We start from the raw sequence: 26,261 nt of genomic DNA on the forward strand, positions 1-26,261 counted from the left end.
TGTGAGGAGTTGGCAGTCAGTGTGAGCCGACACCAGATGAGCTCACTGCAATATCGTGTGTGTGTCCTCCTCCAAGAAGCCCCCCTAGATTGTCCCTCTGCCCAGCCCAGCCCTCCAATGGCTCGTGTGCCCCCCTTTATAACAGCACAGGTTGGCCTGAGCCGTGACTGCTTGTTCCCCATCAGACTTGAGCTCCTTTGGGGGGGCAAGGGCTTTGCCTTGATCATCTTTGGACCCCAGGTTTCGTGTGTGTGGAGGCTGGGACATGGTAGGTGCTCCATAAGCCTGGGTGGAATGAATGCACGTCTGGGTTCAAGGTTGTAAGATCTTCAAGAAGCTACGCAATGGTGGAATTTCAAGCAGGGGGCTGGGTTAGAGTGTGGGGGCCACTTCGCCGCCCTGCACATCTGAGGGGGCTGCCTAAAGTCCTCGCATTTGGGACCACCAGAATGGGAGCCCCCCGCGGGGCTGGGATTCTGTCTTGTTCCACTGGTGCCTGGAACTGTGCCTGGAACACTGTAGGTACTTAATAAATACTGTAGATGGTACAAAGAAATGAAGATTACCAAATTTTGAGTTCCCGTCATGGCTCAGTGGTTAACGAATCCGACTAGGAACCATGAGGTTGCGGGTTCGATTCCTGGTCTCACTCAGTGGGTTAAGGATCTGGCATTGCCATGAGCTGTGGTGTAGGTCGCAGATACGGCTCGGATCCCACGTTCCTGTGGCTCTGGCGTAGGCTGGTGGCTACAGCTCTGATTAGACCCCTAGCCTGGGAACCTCCACATGCCACGGGTGCGGCCCAAGATTACCAAATTCAAGCCCCTCTGTAACACCTCGAGTGATCATTGAAGCCAATTTGTACTTGCATCCCTCCACAGACAGGGAGCTCATGACCTACCTCCTGAGCAGCATTCTTTCTCTCTTTAGACAGCAGCTGCCCCTGGGGAAGTTCTTTTGCTTTTCCTCGGCCTTGGCAGAACCAGTGCATGTCAGCCCCTGCTCTGAAGAACCCGTGTTGCAGATCCAGCCGCTGGGGATCTGTCCAGTGTGGCAGCCTCACTGCCCGGAAAACGAGGGTCCACGGCCCACTCTTTCCTGCCTGGCCCTCTTGCCCTCCAGCTGGGAAAGAGATGAAGGCGAAGGGCCGAGGTGGGTTCAAGGACAGCAGATGTGGTCCCTGAGAAGACAGAGCCCCACTCGTGAGCTGAATCATGAGATTTATTCTCTATTCTGAGTGTTTCCCAGAACAGCCACTCATGCCCAGAAAATCCCTCATTCCACCCCCTCTCCATGAAGGAGGAGGAAGCTGGGGACCAGAGACGGAAGGGAGAGGATTAAGATCCCACAGCCAGAGTCTCCAGTGGCAGGAGAGGACCTCAGCACCTATGACCCCTGGCTGCGTCTTCGGGGCCACACGAGGCAACGGAGGTGGCACTCAGCTCCCAGGTTGACATGGGGTCTGAGGAAGATGGCAGATGTCCTGTCAGGCTTCCTCTCATGGATGCCCAACCAGAGTCTCCTCAGTACAATATTATCACCAGGTGCTTGCACACCTCCAGAGACAGGGGTCTCAGCACTTGCAAGGCAGCTGCTCTATCTTGACTCCACAGTGAGTGTGTGTGTGTGTGTGTGCACGGGTGGGTGGAGGAAAGGAGAGGTTGCCTCCCTTCCCTGGGGGAATCCACCTTGCTCCAGCTCACCCACGCAGGCTGCCAGTGGGGCAGAGGTAACCCCATATCCTGCTTTCCTGCCAGGGAACGTCTCTCCAGGGGCTCCCCCAGGGCCTGTGCAATGGGCTGAGAAGCTCGTGGAATCCTCCTCCAGGCTGGAGCCTCCCTGGAGACAGAGCTACTTGCCTGTAGGCTGGGAAGTCAGCTCTCCTCCTGATGGTGCTACTGCAGAGGGTCTCAGGATGCTGCGACCCAGCTGGGGCAGCTGCCCACCACCACCGGAGCCCTGGGCTGTGGTCCAGCAGAGAGACTGTGGCTGAGACTCTGCCTTAAGCTTCTGTGTCACTCACGGGCGTGGCCGCTGCCTCCAGGCAGGCCTCCTGGGGACCACAGCTCACAAAGCCCTCTTCTTGGCTTCTTGTTTGTACCACCAGTTCTGCTTGAGGACGTCCGTCTGGGATGCTCTCTGCCATTTTCTTGAGGAGGCCCACCTGCCGCTTCTCTACAATGGACATCCTTGAGGACGGAGCCTGCTCTGCTCTCCGCCTCCCGGCAGCCTTCCATGCGGAGCCCCCTCCAGCTCGGGAAACCAGTGTAGATAGTCCAGCCAGGAGCTCCCTGGGAGACCAGAACAGTCCTGTCGTCTACCCAGAGGAGGTGGTCTGGCAGGAGGGTGGTCGCCAGCTTACCCCCTGCGGGGACCCACACCGGACTCTGGCCAGCAGGTGGGATGTTGAAGGGGGGGCCAGAGAGCCAGAAGGACCAAGACATTTCCATCCAGACACCGTGGTTTCCCAGGAACCAGAGAAGGAGTGTGACTTGGCCGAGGGCACACAGCAAGTTGGAGACGGAGCTGGGATTAAGACTGCAGGGTCGGGGCTCCCAGTCCAGTGCTCCTGGGTCTCCTAAAGATGATCTCCTCTGTGGGTCTGAGACGTGTATGTCTGTCCCTTGGGCGGGGAGGGCCAAGCCCCGGCTGAGGATGGGGGAGGGCCGGCCAAGAAACCGCCTGTGCGGAAGGCGGTGGCACCACCGTGGCGGAGGGTAGGACATACTCCGGCCCCTCCCGCTTTGAGGGCTGAAGGCACATCAGATGGCGAGGAGATCTTTGACAGAAGAGGAAACTGAGGCCCAGAGAGCGGACAGGGTGCTAGGTTCTGGGCTGCTTTCCTTACCTCGTATTGCAGTGGATCTGGCAGGGCCGGGGCCTTTCCTGGGTGCCCGGGCCCGCAGCCTCACGGTCGGGCTCTGAATCTCAGGGGTTCCCACCCAGCCTCCTGAGCCCTGCCTCCCCCCTCCTGTCAGCTGGAGGTAAAGGGGGGAGAAGGAGGATGCCTGCGGGCCAGGAAAGGGGGCCCTGGGATGAGGGGTGGGTCTCTGGGTACCACAGGTCACGTGGTTCCCAGGACGTGAAGCATCACTTCCCCGGAAGCTCACTGCTTGCTGGCAATCTTCTTCTTCCGGGCAGAGACCAGGTCATAGAAGGGGACACAGGTGATGCTGGCCCTGGAATGAGAGCAGGTGGAACGATTTCAGGGCTGGGCGAGCTGATGAGGGGGGTCTTGCCTCCTAGGGCTGGAAGTAGGGGCACGTGTCTCTCAGGGTGGGCTTGGCCTGCCTGGCTGCAGAGGAAAAGGTCAGATGACCCCAACGAGGACCAAACCAGGGAGGGTTCGGCTTCGCTGGCCTAACCCAGAGTCCCACGGGGCCAGAGGGGGTGCGGCTGCCAGCGGAGAGCTTTGTGAATGCTGCTCCACAGGCCTCTGGACTCAGGCTCTGGCAGCCTCTGGCAGGAGGTGGCAAGAGCCCAGGTGGAGCCAGCAGACCTGCTTGCGGGTCCCGGCTCTGCCCTCACCGGCTGCGGGACCCTGGGCGGCACCCTCCCCTCTCTGGGCCTCAGTCCTCATCTCCTATCTGTAAAATCGGGGTGAGAGGAGAGTGGGTTTGGCCTGGCAGCTCACAGGGCTTCTGGAAGGCCTGAAGAAGAAGACTCTACAAGCCCCTGGGATATGGCCCTCGGCCCCCTTAATTTTTTTTCCTTTTCAGGGCCACACTCAGAGCATGTGGAAGTTCTCAGGCTAGGGGTCGAATCGGAGCTATAGCTGTCGGCCTACACCACAGCCACAGCAACGTGGGATCCGAGCCACATCTGCGACCTACACCACAGCTCACACCAAGGCCAGATCCTTAACCCACTGAGCAAGGCCAGGGATCGAACCCACATCCTCATGGATACTAGTCGAGTTCTTAACCTGCTGAGCCACCACGGGAACTCCCTCCATAGCCACTTTGGATCGTGATGCTAAGAGGCGCTGGGCAAAGAGCTTTACACAACATCTCCCATGATCCTCCACCACCTCCACAGGCCCCTGGTCCCGGGCCTGGCCCTGTGCCGGCCCACGACAGGTGCTCACGGGATACGGGGGGGGGAAAGGATTTGCATCCCAGAAACAGGAGGGAGATGCTGGAGTTAGTCCTCTTTACAGACAAGGAAGCCAGGCCCTGAGAGAAGCAGGGGCTTCTGGCGGGTGACGGGAGACCCCACCCCACCAGCCCGGCCAGCCGTTACCGAATGGCCTGGATCCATTGGTCCCGCTCCTCGGCGCTGGCGGCTGAGATCCGGTAAGACTCATGCTTGCCCTCCACCACTTTGCCGTCGCCGTCCGTCTTGCAGGCCTTTATCTTCTGGCCCCGGCAGCTGGGGTTGTAGAGCTCCAGGCAGAACTGTGGGGAAGTGGCCAGGTGAGGGCAGGGCTCGGGTGGGAGGAGAGGGCGGCTGTCCCGGGCTCTCCCGGAGGCTCAGAGAGGCCCAGACCCTCGGGCAGGACCAGCACTTGGACCAACGGCAGGACACACCCGACCCCCGGCCTCCCTGTGAGGGGCAAAGGGGTCGCAGGTGCAGCTCCTCATATTGGGAACGACCTAGGCGCCAGGCTCTACCTAAATACACGATTCTCCTTAAAATCCCCAGTTGACAAAGGGGAAACTGAGGCTCAGAAAGGAGCAGAGACTTACTGAAGGTCCCGGAGCCAGGGGCAGGGGTAGGCTCGAGAGCCAGCGAGGCTAAGCCCCCTTTTTTATATTTTGATCTCTTTTCTTTCTTTCTTTCTTTTTGCCACACCCGCAGCATATGGAAGTTCCTAGGCCAGGGATTGAACCTGCGCTACAGCAGTGAAAACGCAGGAGGCTCAGCCTGTTAGACTGTCAGAGAATTCCCTTATTTCTTTTCATTTTAGGGCCACAGCTATGGCATATGGAGAGTCCCAGGCTAGGGGTCCAATTGAAACTATAGCTGCCAGCCTACACCAGAGTCACAGCAATGCGGGATCCAAGCCTCACCTGCGACCTACACAGGCAATGCCCAATCCTTAACCCACTGAGCGAGGCCAGGGATCGAACCCGCATCCTCACAGAGGCAACGTTGGGTCCTTAACCTGTTGAGCCACACCAGGAACTCAGAGGCCAGCCCCCTTGAGGACATTGACCTGTCCCCAGGGTCCACAGCCGCGGGATGGAGGCTGAGGCAGCCGGGAGCCACCCAGAAGGTGTGATGGGCGCAGCCTGGGCCTCTGGGGAGCGAAGCCCAGCAGCCCCTTCCTCCTGCCCTGTTTTGTAAATTCTTGCAGCCGCCACTGCGGCCTCAGGCCCCCACCCTGACACCTACCGGCTTCTTGGGGTCGTCCACCTTCTGCACTGAGAGGTTCTCAAGGGGGATGATTCCTCGGGGCTCCTTGTCCTGCAGGGAAATGGGAGGAAGGTCAGGATCGCAAGTGGAGCCTCCAGGCCAAGGACAGGAGTGGGCTTGGGGGACCCCAAGGCTCAAAGAGAAGTGCGTCCATCTCCCCAGACTCTGTCCAGCCCTGGCGGGGCACGGGGTGGGGGGCAGCATGGGAAGAGCCCTGGCTAGGAGTTAGGAGGCCCGGCTCTGGCTCTGCCGAGCACCTGGGCCCAGCCCCTTCCCCTCTTCGTGACTCAGTGTTCCTCTTCTGCAGAATGGGTGTGGAGGAGGACCAGATGACCTGGAGGGGGCCCCAAGCTCTTGGTGGACTGGCTATTGGGAGTTCGGGCAGGGGCTGTGGGAGACGCGGGGTGAGGCTCACGGTGGTAAACTCGAAGTAGTAGAGGCAGCTGTCTGTCAGGATGAACCAGCGCCGTTTCCACGTCTTCACGCGGCCTCCTGCAAGAGCCAGTGGCCAGGCGGTCAGGCGTCCCCTGCCCTGGGCCACTGGTGCTTCCCTCCACGGGGGAGCAGGGCCTCTGATGCTCTCCTCTGGGCCCCCACCCATGTCCCCTGACCCCTGGCCTGCCACACCTGTCTCTGTATTTCCCTCTTTCCTGCTGAAAAAACCAGAGCGGCTCCCACCACCCCCAGGCTTCCCCTGAGCTGCCCGACACCAGGTTCCTTCCTGATCAGGCCCTGGGGCAGGCTGGCCATCCCCTCCATCTTCCTGTTTCCCTCGCCCTTCCGTTCATCCTTTGGCCGGCTCCCTGGCTGGTACTGTGCCAAGCCTGTCATCATCTTTCATTTGCCAGGCAACATTCTAGAAGTTTAAAACAACATTCACTTTTATTTATTTATTTATTTATTTATTTTGCTTTTTGGGGCCGCACCCACTGGCAAATGGAGGTTCCCAGGCTAGGGGTTGAATCGGACCTGCAGCTGCCGGCCTACACCACAGCCACAGCAACGCAGGATCCGAGTTGCATCTGTGACCTATACCACAGCTCATGGCAACGCCAGATCCTTCACCCACTGAGCGAGGCCAGGGATCGAACCTGTGTCCTCATGGATACGAATGGGGCTCGTTACCACTGAGCCACAATGAGAACCGCGTGAAAACAACATTCACTGATCAACCCCTATAACCACCTATGAAGAGGGGACCATTATTAAACCCACATTACAGGTGAGGAGACTGAGGGGCAGAGAGGCTAAGCCATCGGCTCAAGGTCTTGCAGCAGAGCTGGGATTCGAACCCTAGTGTCCCAGCCCCAGGGCCCAAGTGCTTGGCCATTATCCTACACATATAACCCTCCCAGGGATGGTCACTCCCATTTCACAGCGATGGAGACTGAGGCCGAGGAGCCTGACCCCTGGCCCAAGTGGAGAAGCTGGGGTCTGTGAGTTAGAGACACCCCGGGACTGAGAAGAGTCAGCTGCGCAAGAAAAGAGGCTGCAGTCTGCAGGGAGATAGGCTGGGAGGTGAGCCTGGAGAGACAGAGGGTTTGGAAGGGGCCCTCCAGGCCGTGGCCCCTGCTGCCCGGGAAGACCACTGGGCCTGGCTGGACCGCCCCTGCTGGGAGGTTCCCAGGGCTGTGTGGGGGTGCCGGGGGCAGACGGCTGAGCCCTGCAGTGCCCTGGCTGCAGCAACCACCACAGCTCCTTTCTGCAGGGGGAGGCCCTCCCTGCCCCCCACTCACAAAGAGGGGAGGCTTCCTGAGCCACATCCTGTCATGCTCCCTCGGACACCCAACCCTCTGCCCACCAAAATCCGCCACGGGCTGGCTGTGCGCCCTTGGGGAGGTGCCCTAACCTCACTGGGCCCGGGCTTCCTCAGAATCGCTTCAGGAAAAGACGCCTGGGGTGGAAGCCTTTATCTCCGAATCTGTCAGCTTCTTGGCCCCGCTTTCTGCCCATCATTCCCCTCCCCCAGGGTCCCCTCATCCCCAGGACAGACAGATGGAGGGATGGGGCAGCCAGACAGCTAGCTGTGCAGGGCGGGGGTCAGGAGACCTGGGGCTGACCCGACCCCGCGCCCCGAGGCTGTGTGTCAAGTGTGTGCATGCGTCCGGCCGTGTAGCCTGAGCGCGCAGCTCACCCAGCTTAAGCAGCCAGCCCTCGCGGTCGGGGTTGAAGAAGGTGTGAGTGAGGTCATTGCCGTCGTCCTCGGGGATGGAGAAGGGCTCGTTCTTGATGCTGTCGAAGAGGTTCTGCCGCGGGAGAAGGGGGGAAAGAGCTGCTGTGACATCCCTCCCAGTCCAGGGCCTGCGTCTGGCCTGTGTGGCTTTGGGCAGGTCCTGGCCCCTCTGGGAAAACTCTTTCCCCTCCTGTTAGCGCCCTGTGGGTCCCTGGCCTTCCTGATGAAACCCTCCCTGGGCCCCCAGGCCCACCGGTGTTCTCTGTCCCCCATCTCTGCATCCTGCCTCCCCCTCGTGGTACCGCAGAGCAGAGCCCACGGGGTCAGCCTCACAGAGAGGCGATGCCCGGCTGCCCCTTCCTGAGGTTGACCCTCCAAAGAGGTGGGGAACTCCTCCAGGGCAGGCCTGCGTGTCACAACCCCAGAGGCTCCCCAGGGCCCGGCCTAAAGCAGGTGGGCAACTGTTTGCTGACTGAGAGTGGCTGACGGTCCCCCCCACCCTCGCCCCCGCCCCGTCCTCCCACTGGAATTCCAGCGAGTGGCAGGAGAACGGAGAACGTGTGGTGGGACTCGAGCAGCCGCCTGGTGTCAGGCTGCTTGGCTTAAAAATCTCGGCTTGCTCACTCAATGGCTGTGTGACCCTGGGCAGCTCCCTTGACCTCTCTGAGCTGCTGCATCCTCATCTGAAAAATGAGGAGAACAAGGTGGACCCCTGGGCTTCTAGGGGGAGTAAACGGATTCCACCGGGGTCAGAACCTCACCCTGCCCCCAAGTAAAGGGGTAGATGAGGAGGAGGAGGAGAAGCCCCGCCTTCACCCTGACCACCCAGTTCAGTCAGTTGGGGCCCATCAGCCCCGCGTCTGAGAGTATTAGAGGCAAGGAAGCTCAGATGGGATGTGTACATGCACACACATGTACCCCTATGCACGTACACACACACACACACACATACACACACACACACACACACACACACACACACACACACACACTGGGGCACAGCAGCCAGGGCTGGGGTCTCTGGGAAACATCCATGGGGGGAAGGGGTCTCCTCTTAGACGCTGTAGCTAGACTTCCAGGTGTACCCTGGGTGCGGGGACACAGAGGAGCTGCTAGGGAGTCAGAGAGATTGGCCACCCAAACCTCCCTGCATGGCTCTGTCCGGGTGGTACCAGGCGCTTGAAGCACACAGTCTGCTTCTCAGGAGAACAGAGCATCGTCAGCCCACTTTGCAGATGGAGCAACAGGCTGACACTCAGGGGCACACAGCCATAAGGGCAGAGCTGGGATTTGATCCCCCGAACTCTGAGTCCATATCCTGCACCTTAGTCCCGTAGACCCTGCCCCATCCCCATTCCGACAGTCAGGGTGAGGCCAGCCCTACAAGTGTGAGCTCCCACTCCCATCATGCACCTCTCTGAAGCCTTTCTCAGATGCTCCCCCTCATGGTCACGGGGTGACCTGTCTTTAGATGACATATCTATGTCAATTTAATCTCATCAATCAGGCCACTTAAACACGAGTCTTTGGCGAGACCCAAGCTAGAGTAGCTTCATGGAGACTCCTGCAAAGATGCAAACTTTGAATACCTGCAGGTGCTTAAAGCCAAGTCCTTGCTTTAAACATGGGGAAGATGAGGCTTGGAGAGGAAGCAAGGGCGATATCCTTGAAGAGCTAGGACCGGGTCAGTGGGGTCCACTTTGTGCCCTGGGAAGCTTTGGGATTAATTAGCCAGCTCGACGACATAGGCGCTGTGCTAAATACCTAACGCTTCTACCCCAATCCTGTAAGCTGGGGGCTCAGAGAGGTCAAGCCACTTAACTAATATCACACAACTAGACAACGGGCGAGCCAGCCCTTGGATGGGGCTGTGACTCCAACGCTCGGCTCTTTCCCCCACTCTGTGCCTCCCTCTCTCGGCTGCCAAGGAGGATAATAAACCCTTCCCAGACCTCCCAGGCAGAGTTTGAAGCTAAATGGAGATAATAGACCCGAAAGCCCTAGGAGAAGAAAGTTACAAGCTCTATACAAATGCGATTCTTTGTTATTAACAAAAGGCTTGAATTGGGAAAAATACCTAAGGAGGGAGCTGCTGAAGGAGGCCCTTTGGGGGCTGAAGCAATAAAGCTGGCACCTGGGAGATCCAATGGGACTGGTGCAGGCATGTCTGTCATTAACTCATTACCTGCCAGACAAGGTGTGCCCTGCTTCCCGCCCCAGAGAACCACAGTGAGATTAGTTACGGGTTTCAAATGTCTTTCACAGTTCGGGCATTTTACAGGGGGCTGGGGATTTAAAATTACTATTCATTATTCTTAATAGCGACCTAAGCCACCATTTAGAGCTTGTGCTATGTTCCTGGCATGGGCTGTGCCCTTTACATTTTTAAAAATGACTACTCACAGCCGCTCTGTGACGCAAGCGTCATTATCCCTGCTCTCCTGGTTGAGGGAACAGGAGCTTGGAGAGGGTGAGTCATGACCAAGGTCACCGGGCAGGCAGGCCAGGCAGGCAAATGGGGAGGTGGAATTTGACCTGAACTCTAACCTACTCCCAAGCCCTCATTCTATGTCGTGCCCATCCCCCCATGATACGCTTTCTCCTTTGGGGACCAAGGAGGGTGCTGGGCTAAGGGGGTGGCTATTCTCAGACACCAATGGAAGGGGGGCACCAGAATCACTCCAGACCCAGGCTCCCTACCACCACCCAGACTTCTGCTGCTGGGAGGTGCAGCACCGGGTGCCAACTCTGAGTGTGTGGGTTTCACACTCTTTTCTGCTCTCCTGCAGGGCTCGGACCCCGAGGCAATGATGCTCTATTGAGCTCTGGGGCGTCTCTAGTCCTGGAAATGAAGTGCCAGTTCATTTTTGCTGAGCCAGGCTTTGGATCTCACTCCTGTATTTCTAGAACAGCTCTGCTCCACTTTGCCCATAGGAAGCTGGCAGATTCCTGAGGCTGCCATTAGAAGCCCTGGGCACTCTGGCCCTGCCTTGGTGCCCACAACTGTCTATATATACACAGTGGGCCATTCTAAATGCCCCTTCCTTTCCCAATCAGGTCAGGTGCTGGCCATTTCCTCCTGGAATATTCTCTCTCTACTTTGCTTCTGGGCAAACTCCTATGCAACCTTCAAGGCCCAGTTCAAAAGTCGCCTCCTTTATGGAGTCTTCCATAGCACCCTTCCCCTGCCCCCAGGAGAGGGACCGTCATGTCCTCTGCGTTCCTACGGTCAGCACAGCATGAATCATGCAGGGTTGTCACTCACACATGTATCACCTTCCCGCCAGACTCTGAACTTGGGCTGACTCAGCCCTGGGTGCCGCATGCCAGGCCCAGGGCCTGGTGCAGTGTGGCTGGGTGGGGGCTGTTTGAGGCGGAGATGGGAGGCCTGGGTTCCGCTTGATACTTGAGCTGATGTTCAGCCTGTGTTCCTTCCTCTCTAAAGGAGTCCAGGCTCTGAACAGAGTTTGAGGATTTTCAGCTCTGACCGCCTGAAAATCTAAGCATCTGGGATTCTAGGAAACAGACCACGGCTGCAGGCAGGAGGCACCCTTTCTGGAAGGTGTGAGAGGTGTATGTCCAGAGTTCCCCAAAGATTGGGGTTTAGTGGGGGTGGCGTGGAGGGAGGAACCTCCTGGGCATCTATCTTGGACCTCTTTTTTTTTTTTTTTTTTTTTATGGCCGCACCCTCAGCATGTGGAAGTTCCCAGGCTAGGGGTCCAATCACAGCCACAGCAATGCCAGATGCAGGCTGTGTCTGCGACCTACACCGCAGTTCCCAGTAACGCTGGATCCTTAACCCACCGACTGAGGCTAGGGATCAAATCCCCATCCTCAAGGATACTAGTCGGATTCTTCACCCGCTGAGCCACAAAGGGAACTCCTGAGACCTCCTTCTTAAGATGGGGCCACCTGGGGAGGCCCGTCTCAGGATCCACCTCTCTTGTGATGGTCCCTCTTAAGACAGCTGCCGAGAAGGGAGGTCTGTCTCGGCAGAGTCCCCTCTTGGGGTGCTCTAGCTCAGAGGAGCCCCTCTTGGCCCATGGATGCCTGGGGACTGAGCTGATGGGGCCGCAGCCCTCTTACCCGCAGCTGCTCCTCGGGCAGGTCACTGCCGTCATTGATGCCTCGGTTCATGGACACAAAGCGCTCGAAGGGCGGCCTGTCTCGGACATTGGGGTTGTGGAGGCTGGTGTTGAGCATGATGATGGAGAAGGACAGGACGTAGCAGGTGTCTGCAGGATGGGGCGGCGATCACAGTCCCGGCCACACCCCCTCCCCTGCCCAACCCCTTCCCGGGGCCAAGAGTCCAGCTGGCTTAATGCCCGGCCAGTCCACCCTGTCCGCCTGGCTCGGCATTCGGGGCCCGGCCTCACCTCCCACTCATCCTGGGCTCTCTGCTCTAAACAAGCTCTAGCTGTCAGTTCCCGCCCCCCCCCCCAGCGTGCCCGCGGTGCCCCCCTCCCCACTTCTGCTCCCGCTGGGCCCCCGACCAGGCCCGCCCTCCCCTTCCCGTTTTCTCTGCATTGAAACCTCCTGCTCTTTTGGCTCCAGCTCCAGCCCTCCTCCCTGCCGACCCCTTCCAGCCCCCCTGCCCACTCTGTTCTGCCTCCTCTGAACTCAGAAGATGCTTATTGTTGGCACTGCTGTTCAGGGCTTGGTCACGTGCTGCTTGGTAATCTTGCTGGCATCGTGGGGCTCCTGTTCCATTATTCAGACTTTCAGGGGCTTGGGAGCGAGGCCGGGCTGAGCGTTTGGGAGAGGAGGGTGCTCGCGGCTGTGATGTCTTAAAGCCGTAGGTCCAGAGCCAGGACAAGTCTGGCCATGTCCCTGGTTCTCCGGTTGACCTCGGAAAGTCCCCGAGGTCCTGGAGCCTCAGCTTCCCCATCTGTGACATTAGGTGGTTTAACGTTGAAACAGCCTCACGTTCTAGAACTTCGACCTGCCTGCCTCTGTGAACAGTGGCACCCAGCATTGGTGCCTGCCTTGCGCTAAGCTCCTTCCATCCCGCGAGAACACTCTGAGCCAGGCACTGTCACCAACACTCATTTTACGGATTAGGAAACGGAGGCACAGAGAGAGTAAGCTGCCTGTCCAAGGTCACACGATTAGGTAGTTGGACTGTGATTTAAATCTGGTGCTTTAAGATTCCTTCCTTCCGACACACAGATATGGAGGACCTCCTACGTGCTATAGACTGGGGATCAACTGGTGGAAAAAGTCCCCACCCTTGGGGGACGTTTAGACTTGTAGAGCTGATGGCTAATAAATATGCAAATTTCTAATTTACATACAACTACAAGGTAGGACACATGCTCTATAGTGCTTGTCCATGGATATACTACCAGGAAGTCCCCTTCTTTCCTCTGAGTCCATATCTGAGAATGTGGCTGAGAATACGGCTGACCTCACAGAGTGGATGTAAGGATTAGATGACTTTGCGTGGGGAGCACACGTAGCACATGGAGAGTGCTCAGTACGTGTAATTGGTTATTGCTATGGTAGCTTCAGATCCAGAGAAGAGGCCAGGACAAGTCCACCAAGATGACTTCTTGCCTGTTGGGAGGTTTGGAGGACTGATCTTTGCCAATATTCTTCTATGCCTCTTTGTCCCCCTGCATCCTGCCTAGGCTGTCTCATGCTTTGGTGCCTTTGCTCAAACTAGAACTCCTACCCTGAAGGCCTTTTCTCTCTTTGACCTCCTGGAGAACTCCTATTCATCCTTCAAAACCCCACTCAGACCTCACAACCTTTAGGAAGCCAGCCTGGACACACTGAGTCCTGCCCTCAATGTGGTACTGCTGCCTTCAGACCCTGTGCCGTTGTTTTCTGCCTTCTTCCCCAAGGATTATGTCCTGAGGCAGCTCTGCTCAGCAAGCACCCAGCAGAGGGCCTGGCACAGAGCACAGAGCTGGTGCTCAGTGAGGGTTCATGAGGGCATCTGAGCTCCCAGGGTCTGGGTGCTTGGAAGAGACTTGAAGGGGTGGAGAGGCCATGGTGCCCTGGGTGGCAGATTTACACCTGGCAGGGTCCCCTCCCACACTGGTACCTGTGGACTGGAAGACGCCCGGGTTACAGAGGCAGTATCGGGAAGCAAAGGTCTCCATCATACGGTCAATCTTCTGGGCCTCGCCTGGCAGCCGGAAGCTCCACAGGAACTGTCTGGGGAGGAACAGAGCTGTGGGCAGAGGATTGGTGGTGGGGGGCCCTTGGAGGGAGCGGGGGGCTCTCAGAGGGGGTGGGGGGCCCCTCCCCACCAATAAGCTGCTCTGCCTCTCCCAGGCTTAGTCTGTCTGTCTTTCTTTTTCTTTTTAGGGCCGCACCTGCAGCATATGGAAGTTCTCAGGCTAGGGGTCAAATTGGTGCTTCAGCTGCTGGCCTACGCCACAGCCACAGCCATGCCAGATCTGAGCCATATCTGTGATCTATGCCACAGTCTGCAGCAACTCTGGAACCTTAACCCACTGAGTGAGGTCAGGGGTCGAACCCGCATCCTCATGGATACTAGTCTGGTCCTTAGCCTGCTGAGCCACAATGGGAACTCCAGGCTTAGACCCTTGAGGGTCAGGCCCCCGCCCCCTGGCCCACTCACCTGAGGGCCTGTACGAGGTTGAGGTTGGCGAACTCGTGGCAGTCCACGAAGGCCTGGAGGACCTGCAGGTTGATTGGGTCCCTGGGGGAGGAGGCAGAAGGGAGGGTAGGACACACTGGGGAATTTGCTGGAACCCACTGCCCTGAGTCAAATCCTTCCTCTGTCACTTCCTGCCTGGGTGACCCCATGCAAGCCACTTGACCTCCCCAAGCCCCGGTATCCTTAACTGGAAAATGGAGAGACTCAGGCGTACCCCCATTTCCTCCCTCTTCCAGGTCTGAAATAAAAAAGCGCTACCCTCTTGTCTGCTGAATTTCCAGCTTGCTTAAGACAAGGAGTGTGTCTTCTGGGGGGCTGGGGAGAAGGGGTGCTGGTTTGCTGGCCCAGCTCCACGCTTATCCCCTATACTCTGTCCCCCACCCAGAAGCCAGAGGGGTCCCTTCAGGCCACTCCTCTGCCCAGAACCCTCTCAGGGACCCCCATCTTGTCGCCTGCGACTTCCTCCCTCCCTCTCTCTCTTCCAGTCTCACTAGCCTGCTCTTCCTTGAGCAGCCTTCTGCCCCAGGGCCTTTGCACATGCTGCTCCCTCTGCCCAGGAAGCTCTTAAGTTACAATCCAGGGTCACCTTCTCTACGAGACCCTTCGTGTCCACACTACTTAAAGTCACAGCCTTCGACATGTGGTTTCCAGAACTTTCTCACCTCCCTTCTCTGCTTTATTTGTATTCCAAAGACCTTACAATCTTCTAACTTATTTCATATATTTTGAGATCTGTCTTTCCCACTAGAATGTCCCAGAGGGCAGGAGGTTTTTTTTATACTGAACCATAGTTGATTTACAATATTGTGTTACATGCAGGTGTATAGCAAAGTGATTTTATATATTCTTTTTTCTGTTTTTTTTCCCCATTATAGTTTATTATAAGCTACTGAATATAGTCCCTTCTGCTATACAGTAAATCCTTGTCATTTATCTATTTTATATACAGTAACCTGGTAGCGTGCACCTGCTCATCTCATATTCCCAATTTATCCCTCCCCGCCCCCCACCCCAGGCATTTTGTCTGTCTCATTTGCTGATGTCTGTCCAGGGTTTAGAACACTGCTTGGTACACCCACCGTACATACTAAAAATATCTGCTTGTTTTCTAAACAAACGAAGGCAGCAAGGCAGGCAGGCTTTGGTTCAGCGTCTGGAGGGGAGCCATCAGTGAGTTGACACAAGACCCAAGAGTTACAACTTTCCTAACATGATTCATGCCCTTGCTTACCTGCCCCCCGACACCCTGTGCCCACCCGCACACCCTCATTCCCTGCCTCCCAAGGGCCCCTCCTCCTCACCTCTCCCCCAAGTAGGTGCCGATGGCCGTCTTATTGAGCCCCTCGCCCTTGTACAGGAACTGGGCGATGTCCTGGGCGTCAGGGCTCAGCAGTTTGTGCTCAATGAGATACTGGATGCCCTGGAGGTCATACACAGAGCCTGTGAGCAGCTCCCGCCCAGCCACTGGCCTGGGAGGAGGAAGGGAGGGAGCCCCTGTGGCCAGAGCCCTGGGGCCTGGCATTCTGGCATTGGCTTGGCTTGATCTGGGAAGTCGTGTTCTCTCCCTCCTAGGAGATGCCTTTGTAAGGTGGTGAGTTCCCCATCGGCAGAGGTGTGCAAAGAGAGATGGGGTTCCTGCAATGAACCTGAGTCACACCAGCTGCTCCGCAGGGTCCCCTTCAGTCTGACACTCTCTGATTCTATGCTTCAGTGATTCCATGAATTTTAAAGATTGAATGAGTCAGCCATTCCTTTTGTCCCCTTAAAATTCATAGTGTTTAAAAAGAGTGTTTCATTTTTTTCTCCCAAGGAATCTATGTCCATTGTTAAAAATTAGGGAAAAAAAAGCCCCAGCTCAATCAAAGGAGAGAAAACTCCCCAGTCCGACCACACGGTGGGAGACGGTTTCACTGGTGGCCTCTCCTTCCCCTTCTGTATGAAAATGGGCCTGTGCCTTGCGCGCTTGGCTGAAACCCACTCTTGCGGTTTGATAATATCACAAGCGTCTCTCCCTACCATCCAGGCCCTCAGAGCCTGTCATGCTAATTTCACAAGTTGGAGGGGTTGGTCTCTGGATTTCTGTGATGATGTGTTTGGGTCCCTGTTCCTTTGGGAGAAATGGCTGCTGAAAGAGGGAGGACAGGCTGTGGAGGGCTCTGAGTGGCAGGCAGATAGCATGGGGACCCTTTGATGTCCCCTCCCTGGGGGCGCTCAGGCAGGAATGTGAGTTAGTGTGTGTGTGTGTGTGTGTGTGTGTGTGTGTGTGGTCCGCGTGGATGGGGCAGGGTCGATTTCTGTGGCTGTGGGACCCGAGGGTCTGTCCGGGGGAAGAGAGACAGCCTCCCGAGCCAGAGCAGGAAATTTCCAGGGACTCCTCGGCTGCCCCAATCCCACCTCTGTGTGTCAGCTTGAGGCTTTGTCTGTCTCTGCTCCGGCAGGAAAGGAGGCCAGTGGTCCCCTAATTGGGCAAGAGGTGGGGGCTGGGGTTGCTCTGAGGCTAGTGGGGTGGGGGTTGGGGGGTGGGGGTGGAGGTCAGAGTGTAGCTGAGTTCTGAGCGCCCAGGGCTCTAAGCCAGCATCTCAGGACTGGTCCCCTGGCTGAGAGGCTGGAAGACCCCACTGGAGACTGGGCCTCAGGATCTAAGGGCCCCACTGTCCAAAGTCCTACTCACAAAGTGGGAGACAGAGGCCCAGAGCCCAGGGGCCCCAAGGCCATGGGCATCTCAGACCCCACCTTATCCTCCTGGCTCCCACCTCACGCCCTGGGGCCCCTATGCTGTAGGGTGGCAGAGCCCCTAGCCGTGAAGGGCACCGGGCAAGGTGCTGAGCCTGGCGAGGCTCTGTCTCCCCATCTGTAAAGTGGGTCATTGTGTCAGCTGAGGGGAAGAAGAGGAGTGGCAGGGGTGGCGGGCGTGCAGCTCCCCCGGCCCCATGACCCGCGCCCCCGCAGCGCCCACCTTCACGGGGTCCATGTTGAACTTCTTGCGCCCGATGGACAGCTCCTTCTCTTTCTGGGCCATGCGGCTGCAGACGGGAAGACATCAGCCTGGACGCCCCAGGACCCGGGGGAACCCCCCAATCCCCCTAGAGCCTGTTTTCCCTAAGGGCCTCCAAGTGGGGTCCCCCAGGCCCCGCGTCAGAACCACCTGAGAGAACGTGAGACAAGAGACCGGGTCCTTTCCTGAGCTACGAAGCCAGATTTTCATGGGGCCCAGCACCAGCATTTTCACCAGCTCTGGAGCTGTGGCCTCAGGAGCCAGAGGTGCTCCGGGTTGGGAGGTGGATTTATTGGGGTGCAGTGCTTGGAGTGGGGGCAGGATAACGGGGAGGCTGGGGGTGAGAGCACAGGCTCTGGAGCCAGAGCCATGAAGGGTGAGTCACTTCATGTCTCTGGAACTCAGTTTCTCCATCTGTAAAATGCGGGTGACTCCACCCCTGCCCGCAAACATCGTTGAGCGGTGTAAGCACAGAAAATAGCTGGTGGTGGGTGCCGTGTAAATGTTACGTTGTTTTTATCACTGGGTGGGAGCAGGGGAAGCTGAAGACACGAGGGCCAGGCATCTACGCGTGTGTGTGTGCGTGCGTGTGTGTGTGTGTGTGTGTTCTTGAGTTAGCAAGGTGGAGACCAGAGCCATGAGAGGACTAAGGGGTGGCAGCGGTAGGGTGGGGGTCTCCTGGGACACCTTATGTAGGAGTCAGTGTCCTGGGGCCCTAGGGGATGATAGGGACCAAACTTATACTTTTTTTTTTTTTTTGGTCTTTTTAGGGCCACACCTGCAGCATATGGAGGTTCCCCGGCTAGGGGTCAAATCAGAGTTATAGCTGCCAGCTTACACCCCAGCCACAGCAAAGCCAGATCCGAGCCACGTCTGTGACCTACAGCGTAGCTCACAGTAGCACTGCATCCTTAACCCACTGAGCAAGGCCAGGGATTGAGCCCGCGTCCTCATGGAAACTAGTCAGGTTCGTTACTGCTAAGCCACGACAGGAACTCCCAGGGACCAAACTTGTCATTGCACAATTGGGGACACTGAGACCCAGAGGGGGAAGGGGGCCATCCCCAGGTCCCAGAGCCAGGGCGGTTTTCCCATAGAGGGGGAGGGGTAGATGACATCTGATAAGTGGGGCGAGGTGGACCAGCCTTGGCCTTGCCATAGGCCAGGCTCCTGCCCCCATAAGGTCCTTGGCTTCCTCCAAGGGACGCCTCCTTGGGCCTGAGTTTCCTTCTCCCTGGCGCATCCCAAGATGCTCCTGGCCAGTGGCTGGTCAGGAGCTGGGCCAGGGTGGGTTGGGAGAGACTTGGGGTGGAGATGGAGGGAGGATGGGGGTTGCCATTCAAGGAGGTGGCGGGGGGCCGGTCTCCGGAAGCAAGGACAAGACCTTGCTGGGACAGAGCATCAGGGCCCCCTGATTCCTGTCTTGCCCCCCCCTCCCGATGTCTCTCTTCTGGGGGTAGGATCCCTGATTTCACCAGGGCCCAGGCCCCGGGGGGGGCCCCTGCTCCTTCACGCTCACTCATGGCATGTGACATCCTCGGGAAGCCTCCGTGGCAGCTTCCCAGTGTCGCCTGCCGGGCCCCTCACCTCTCCTCCGCTGTCTCAAAGCAGTCGATCTGGGCAAACACATCTGCAATCTCCTCCTTCAGCTTCTGAGGGGTGGCAGGGGGACAGGGAGGGAGAGTCAGGGGGTGGAGGCGGGGACAGAAAGGGCTTCGCGACCCTCCCCACCCCCCCACACAACCACTCCCACCCCTGGGCACGAGTCAGTCCTCTCTGTCTTGAGCTGCCAACAAGGGACCCAGCTCCTCAGACCCCTCGCCCAGATGTCTCTTACAGCCTCAAAATCCCTAGCCAAACTTACCGCTTCTGCTTGTACCTAATTCTCCAGGGGCTCCTGTCCTGGTGTGAGGGAGCGCCTGGTCCCCACCCTTCACCCCGCTCTATTTCCAGCCCTGAAAATTGTCCTGCCCTTGAGCGAAACGTCCCCAACAAGCCCTCCTCCACCCGGCTGCCATCTTTCTGAAGCGCAGCTTGGTGCCCGTGCTGCTTCTGCTCAAAGGCCATCCATGGCTCCCTACTGCCTCTCCAGGCCAGAGGTACAAATTCCCGCCCTCTGATGAGGCCCCAACTCCTCTGGTTTCCCTCCCTTCATCCGTTTACTCTGCCCCCGCCCTAGACTCAGCAGCCAGCATGAGCCCGGTCCAGCAGGTGCAACCAAGGTACGAGACCGCACAGGCCCTCTCCTCGAGGGATTTCTGCCCTTTCTGTGGAATTTACAGAAGAGGACACTGAGGCGCAGAGAAGTGAAGTGACGTGTCCCACATCTGATTCCAAGCCTGTCTTTTCGCTGATGCCCCCCTGCCACTCCTGGTCCTTTTCATCTTGACTCTGAAGAAGGCGCCCAGTGGTGGGGTACAACTCCCAGCTCTGCCAACCACTGCCACTGGGCAGACGGGGAGGGAGGCACAGCTCGCTTAGCAATCCCCTGCTGTGGGGGGTGGTGCATGAACACCCAACAAGAGCCTCCAAAGGCACCCAGCCCTCCCTCACCTCCCAGGATCTCTGGAATGAGGGTAACCCTGGCTTATCCTGGGACCCTGGAGCCTCTGGGCCCAGTCAGCTCCTGACCATGTGACCTTGGCCGAGTCCCTGAGCAGCTGCCCCACAAATGAAATGAGGCTTCCCTCCTGGGTATTAATTGAGCACCTACTATGCTCTGACGAGTGGGCTGGGGCCACAGGGACAGGAAGCACCAGGCTTTCCTCATGTGGGGCTCAAGGTCCAGTGGGGCTGCGATGGTGGCAGTCACGGGGCAAATGAAATGACCTTGCAGAAGATGGTCAGAGTAATAGAACGTGCTAGGTGCTTTGCTGAGTGAATGCTCTTGTGCCCTCATCTTCCCCTGGAGTCTCAGGTGCACCTGTCTTGGGGCGGGGATGGGGTTGGGGTGGGGTCCCAGCATCTACATTCGGGGTGGTCAGAGCAGTCTCTAGGGGAAGAGGCGTTGAAGCCAAGGATGAACTAGGAAAAGGAGGAGTCGTGAGGAGAGTCCCAGGCCAAGGGAACCGTGAGTGCAAAGGCCCGGGGGCAGGGCCGAGCACAGCATATTCTGGGAACAGAAGCAGGGTCTAGCTCAGAAGGTTGCTGAGAATCTGATGAGCTAACGTCTGAGACACTGGTGAACTGGAAAGACTTGGTAGATACGGGTGTGATCTCGTTTCTTGTTTCTTTTTCTTTTTAGGGCCGCACCTGCACAACATGGAAGTTCTTGGGCTAGGGGTCCAATTGGAGCCGTAGCTGTGGCCTATACCACAGCCACAGCAACTTGCCATCCCAGCCGTGTCTATGACCTATGCCACATCTCTGGATCCTTAACCCGCTGAGTGGGGCCAGGGATTGAACCCACATCCGCATGTGGGACCTAGTGGGGTTCTTAAACCACTGGGAGTCGCAGTGGGAAGTCCTATTAGTGTGATCTTGACCAAACAGTCTACATTTTTTTGGCTACACCCACTGCAGGCAGAAGTTCTCCAGGCCAGGGATCGAACCCAAGCCACAACAGTGACCTGAGCCACAGCAGAGGCCATGCTGGGTTGTTAACCACTAGGCCACCAGGGAACTCCATAAATGGTCTACATTTTTAGGGGGATGAAGCGGAAAGCCAGGGTGGGGATGAGACCAGGTTGAGGCCACACAGGCAGGGATCGGCACACAGTAGGTGCTTAGCTGGCTGCTTTCTTTCTCTCCCCCACTCTCCTGGCTCTCTCTGGGCCCTGGCAGTTGAGCCCAGGAGTGGAGAGTCCCCTGAGAATTCTGTTCTCCCCACTCCTGGGGGGCAGGGGCCGAGGCTGCATCAGGGCTAGAATCGGGCCCTACTCCCAGGCTAGGATGGGTCGGGAATGAGCAGGGTGGTATGTGAGCACGTCTGAGTGTCTGCGCATGGGTGGGTGTGGTTTGAGGGTGTGTCAGCATGAACTTGTGTGTGGACAAGAACATGAGTATTTGGAAGTTCCTGTTATGATGCAGCAGAAACAAATCCGACTAGGAACCACAAAGGGCGGGTTCGATCCTTGGCCTCACTCACTGGGTTAAAGATCCAGTGTGGCTGTGGCTGTGGTGTAGGCCGGCAGCTGTAGCTCAGATTCGATCCCTAACCTGGGAACCTCCATAAGCCACGAGTACGGCCCTAAAAAGCAAAAAAAAAGAGCGTGAGTATTTGTGAATGTGAGGGTGAACACACCTGGATGTCCTCCAGAAGCTGCTTCCGGTGCCATTTGATCCGCTGCAGCTCCTCTGTCTCCCCGCTGCTCAGCTCCCCTGGGTCTGGAGAAAGAAAAACCAGTGGTTCCGGGTTCATTCCCCACCCTCCCCTCCATCATTAAGCTCCAGCTTCTCTGGAGCTTTCATTTCCCCAGGGCCCTCTTCCCTCCAGAAACCCAGGACTTGCTCGCTCTCTTCATTCAAGCCTCTGCTCAGATGTCATCTCCTCCAAGAAGCCCTCCCTGATTGCCCTGTCCAAAGCAGTCCCTCCTCCCCCCTCCTACCAGCTTTATGTTTCTTCTGCCCTTCTGGGTACAGACTCTCTAAGCCATCCTGTTTACCTGCATCTTGTGTGTTATGCTTATTCCCCACGAGGGAACAGGCACTTCAACAATTTCGCTCACTGCTGCATCCTCAGCACCCAGAGAGAGCCTGACACAGCGCAAGTCCTCAGTACAATACTAGCTGAAGCCATTCATCCTTTGCTGGAACTTTAATTCTTCCCTGGATCATGCATCTGTCATTTATTCATTTATTTGCCCAACCGGGAAGTGACGTATCGCTTCACCTCACATCCCATTGGCCAGATGTAGTCACGTGACCACAGCTACCTTCAAGGGAGGCTGGATAATGAGCCTTTAGTAAGTGGTCCTGATATCCTTACTACGTAAGATGAGAAAACTGGATTTGGGAAGGGGGGTACATTTCAGTTCCTGCCCCAGATACTGAGGCTCAGAAAGGTGAGGTGACCTGGTCCAGGTCTCAAAGGGATACATCGTGGAGCCAGGGGGGGACTTGGGTTGGGATGGCTACAGGGCCTGAGTTCTTTCCTCATCGCCTGGAATTAAAGGTGACACAGGAGTCAGCTGACCTTTCTCTAAACCCCATTGCGCTTCCCGCCCCATCCTTAACACCCTCCCGGTTAAAATCTCCACATACAGAGTTCCCGTCGTGGCGCAGTGGTTAACGAATCTGACTAGGAACCATGAGGTTGCAGGTTCGATCCCTGGCCTTGCTCAGTGGGTTAAGGATCTGGCATTGCCATGAGCTGTGGTGTAGGTTGCAGATGCGGCTCGGATCCCGTGTTGCTGTGGCTGTGGTGTAGGCCGGTGGCTACAGCTGCAATTCGACCCCTAGCCTGGGAACCTCCATATGCCGCGGGAGCGGCCCTAGAAAAGGCAAAAAGACAAAAAAAAAAAAAAAAAATCTCCACATACGCACACAAAAAAGGGAATTCCCTTGGTGGCTCAGTGGTAATGAATCCGACTAGTATCCATGAGGATGTGGGTTCGATTCCTGGCCTCGCTCAGTGGGTTAAGGATCTGACGTTGCCGTGAGCTGTGGTGTAGGTCGCAGACACAGCTCGGATCCCACGTTGCTGTGGCTGTGGTGTAAGCCAGCAGCTGCAGCTCTAATTCACACCCTAGCCTGGGAAATTCCATATGCTTCAGGCATGGCCCTAAAAAGCAAAAAGTAAAAATAAAATCCCCACGGAATCCTTATTGCTTAGAGTGAAAAGTTTTCATCCTGGTCTTGAGTCTCCCCAGCCTCTCCAGACTCTCCAGCATCCTCAAGAGCCTGGCACCCAGTCTGCCCACTCCTCACTGCCCCCAGTGGTCTAACCCCAGTCTTACTTCCCCACCGTTGCCTCCTTACCTCCGCCACCTTGGCACCCCTTTTCCTTTGTGTGCACCCAAATCCCTTCAACTCTCAAATCCTAGCTTTGGGAAGTGCCCGGTCACGTTTCTTGAACGTTTTTCTTTCTCTCTGTTTTGTGTTTTTAGGGCCCCACCTGCAGTACATGGAAGTTCCCAGGCTAGGGGTCAAATCAGAGCTGCAGCTGCCAGCCTACACCACAGCCACAGAGACTCAGGAATCGAGCCACATCTGTGACCTACACCACAGTGCATGGCAACGCTGGATCCTTAACCCACTGAGCGAGGCCAGGGATCGAACCTGAGTCCTCACGGATACTTGTTGGGTTCTTAACTCACTGAGCCACAATGGGAACTCCTCAGTCAGTGTTATTCTAAGTCTCTTTGTTACAGCAGCCATGCCTGAAACTCGACTAATGCAGTGTCCTTGTCTCTGAAATGTGAATCATAACCTAGATAGTAATTGTCAGGATTAAAAAAGCTGAATTTTGCTCAATGCTCAGCAAATATCTAACATACGGTAAGGGTTCAACCCATGTCTGATGGATGCCATGTTGTGGCAGCCAGTTCTTCCCCTCAGGACCAAGGCACCCACTCCCTCAGCTGCTGGGGTAAGTGTATGCAGTCTCCTAAAGTCTCACAGCTGAGTCCTTCCGCATGAACTTGACCTCAGTCCAAATATAGGGTTGCTTCACCCAAGGAAATATCCCGGCCCGAGGGCAGTCACTGCAGAAAAAGCCCAGGCCCCTTGCCTGGTTTCTGGGCCTGAGTCAGTTTTTAGATTTAGGCCCTAACTTTTTCAATTCCTTTTTTTTTTTTTTTTTTTTTTTTTTGCTTTTTAGGGCTGTACCGGCGGCATATGGTGTTTCCCAGGCTAGGGGTCGATTTGGAGCTACACTTGTCAGCCTACACCACAGCCACAGCAACTTGGGATCCAGGCTGAGTCTGCGAGCTACACCACAGCTCAAGGCAACGCCAGATCCCCAACCCACTGAGTGAGGCCAAGGATGGAACCTGCATCCTCATGGGTACTAGTTGGGTTCGTTACCACTGAGCCACAACAGAAATTCCATTTTTTTTCCTTTTTTTTGTTTCCCCATGGCATATAGAGTTCTTGGGCCAGGCATCAGATCTGAGTACAGTTGCACCCAAGCTGCATCTGTAGCGATGCTGCATCCTTAACCCACTGTGCAGGGCCGGAGATCGAACCTGCGTCCCAGTGTTCCCGAGATGCAGCCAATCCCATTGTGTCACAGCAGAAACTCCAAACCAGGCCCTATTGACGGAGAGGCCAGGCCCCCAGAAGGAAGGCTCCTGCATCACTGTGGCCAGTGTATGTGGTCATGAGCGCCTTGGTCAGGCAGCCAAGCCGGGTCTCTCTGACCCACCAAGTCCCACAGTCAAGCCCAACAGCCATCCTTTGTAACTGGTTCAACCCACTTCACCTTTGTAAATAGGTCACCCAGTGAGCAGAGACAGAGGGCTCCAGTAAGCCCCAGGGACAGGTGGCTCAGACCCCCATGTCACCCACTGTTATCGCCAGTTCCCCCCAGGTCACACTCTGACTGCACGGATTATGGATCCCATGGGTCCTTCTGACAAAGGAGGAAAATGCCTGAACTTGGTTCTTGATGGTGGTTCAGTGTTTGGGTACAAGCAGAACTAGACAGCTACTGAACTACAGCCCTGCTCAAAGTTTCCAGAAAGTGGTGAGAAGCCCCGCCTCCCAGTAGGCAGAGCTTTGGGCAGGGCACCTGGTCATCTATTTCATGGGGAAAGTGAAGTGAAATAAAAATCTATATGCGCTCCTGGGCAGTGGAAGATGGCCTGGCTTCTTGGTCAGGAAGAAGGAGAGAAGAAAGGTGGGGAAAGGAGAGGTCCGGGGGAGAGATGGGTGGGTGGCCCTCTGGGAGCGGGCACAGGGTGTGAAGATTTTTGCAAAGCACATGAATGTCCCTCAGGAAGCAGCCACTATAGGAGGGGCACTAAACCTCCAGACAGGCAGCAAGACTCAGCCAGCTGACATCAGTCTGTCTCTGTGCTGGTCCGACGATATCTGAATGAAGCAGAGGAGAGGCATGGACCCACTCACCCAGGCTCCCCAGGCTGCTGCCAACTGCTGAATATCAAGCCCGCCAGCCACAGAGACCGAGGGTTTCCAAAAGGCCAACCAGCAACCTGATGGCAAATCAATTACACGGGCTCCCTTGTTCTGGATACGCGGCGTCCTTTCCTGCCCACAGAGCCTCAGCCAGCACCACTATTCAAGGGTTGATCTGCTGACTCAAAACCCTGCAAACGTTGCATGAGACCAGAGGATCCACTTTATAGTAAAGGAGGCGTGGGAGGAGCCAGAGGACCCACTGGTCCTCGTATTTCATCACCAGAAGATGTTGGTCAGACAGAGCAACGGAGCAGCCTACTGAAGGTGCAGCTGAAATGGCAGCTGGGAGATGACACACTGCTTGGGTGGGGCCCTGTTTTCCCTTCTGTCCCTGCAACTCTGAGCTCTGCAAGCCTAGAAATCCTGCTTTCCACGGGCACTGAGGGGAAGTGGCACTAGCACCAGGAGACAAAGTGAGAGTCTCGTGAACTCTAAGCTCCGAAACACCTGCTCCCTGCCAACAGCTCCATGTAAACCTTGTCGTTTAATCCTCACAACTCTTCAAAGTGGATCTTTTCCAGTTTAAGACCCTGAGGCTCAGAGAGGCAAAGCGATTGGCGCCACGTCACAAGAAGTGGCAGGGCTGGCATCAGAACCCCAGTCTGCCAACATCTAAACCCCTGTCCCAGGAGAAGCAGATACTGCAGGCTGCTGGGGACACACAGGGATGGAAGGTGTGAGGGGCCATATCCTTATGGAGGCAGGAGCAGAGCCACAGCGGAGGAGGTGGCCCTGGAGGCTGGGACCCAGAACTCCTTCAGGAGTCAGGGGAGTCTTAGATCCACGGTGGAAAAACCCCAAAACCTCTAGCTAATTTGGGCTGAAAGATCAGACTTTTTTGTCTTGTTTGTTTGCTTTTTGTTGTTTTCCTGTTGGCCGGGGCTGGTGTCCTGAAGGTCTGTTTCTGGCTGAGGGCACCCCTGCTGGTGGAGGCCACGTGGATTCCAGACAAGCTGCTGGTTGGAGAGAAGCCAGGTGGGAGTTCCGTGTTTCTGTGGATAACCCCAATGCGGACGGCCCGG

The 26,261-nt window shown here is 56.6% G+C and overlaps 1 protein-coding gene across 4 annotated transcripts in view; it reads right to left on the minus strand.

Annotated features, from left to right (window-relative positions):
• Window positions 1-1,203: 1,203 nt before the first annotated feature.
• Window positions 1,204-26,261, minus strand: part of CYTH4 (cytohesin 4) — a 30,189-nt gene continuing 5,131 nt past the window's right edge. The window contains exons 2-13 of one of the 4 annotated variants that reach the window (XM_047786347.1): window positions 21,401-21,483; window positions 18,745-18,809; window positions 17,119-17,185; window positions 15,464-15,582; window positions 14,124-14,204; window positions 13,581-13,693; window positions 11,618-11,766; window positions 7,493-7,604; window positions 5,774-5,850; window positions 5,338-5,409; window positions 4,243-4,397; window positions 1,204-3,179 (exon numbers count right to left, since the gene is read on the minus strand). In XM_047786347.1, coding sequence (XP_047642303.1) covers window positions 3,107-3,179; window positions 4,243-4,397; window positions 5,338-5,409; window positions 5,774-5,850; window positions 7,493-7,604; window positions 11,618-11,766; window positions 13,581-13,693; window positions 14,124-14,204; window positions 15,464-15,582; window positions 17,119-17,185; window positions 18,745-18,809; window positions 21,401-21,483 — 1,166 coding nt within the window. In that variant the 3' untranslated portion in view covers window positions 1,204-3,106. The other 3 variants (XM_047786348.1, XM_047786349.1, XM_047786350.1) reach the window with 3 other exon arrangements.

Source organism: Phacochoerus africanus, chromosome 7, assembly GCF_016906955.1.
Source record: "Phacochoerus africanus isolate WHEZ1 chromosome 7, ROS_Pafr_v1, whole genome shotgun sequence".
Taxonomy (NCBI): Eukaryota; Metazoa; Chordata; class Mammalia; order Artiodactyla; family Suidae; genus Phacochoerus; species Phacochoerus africanus.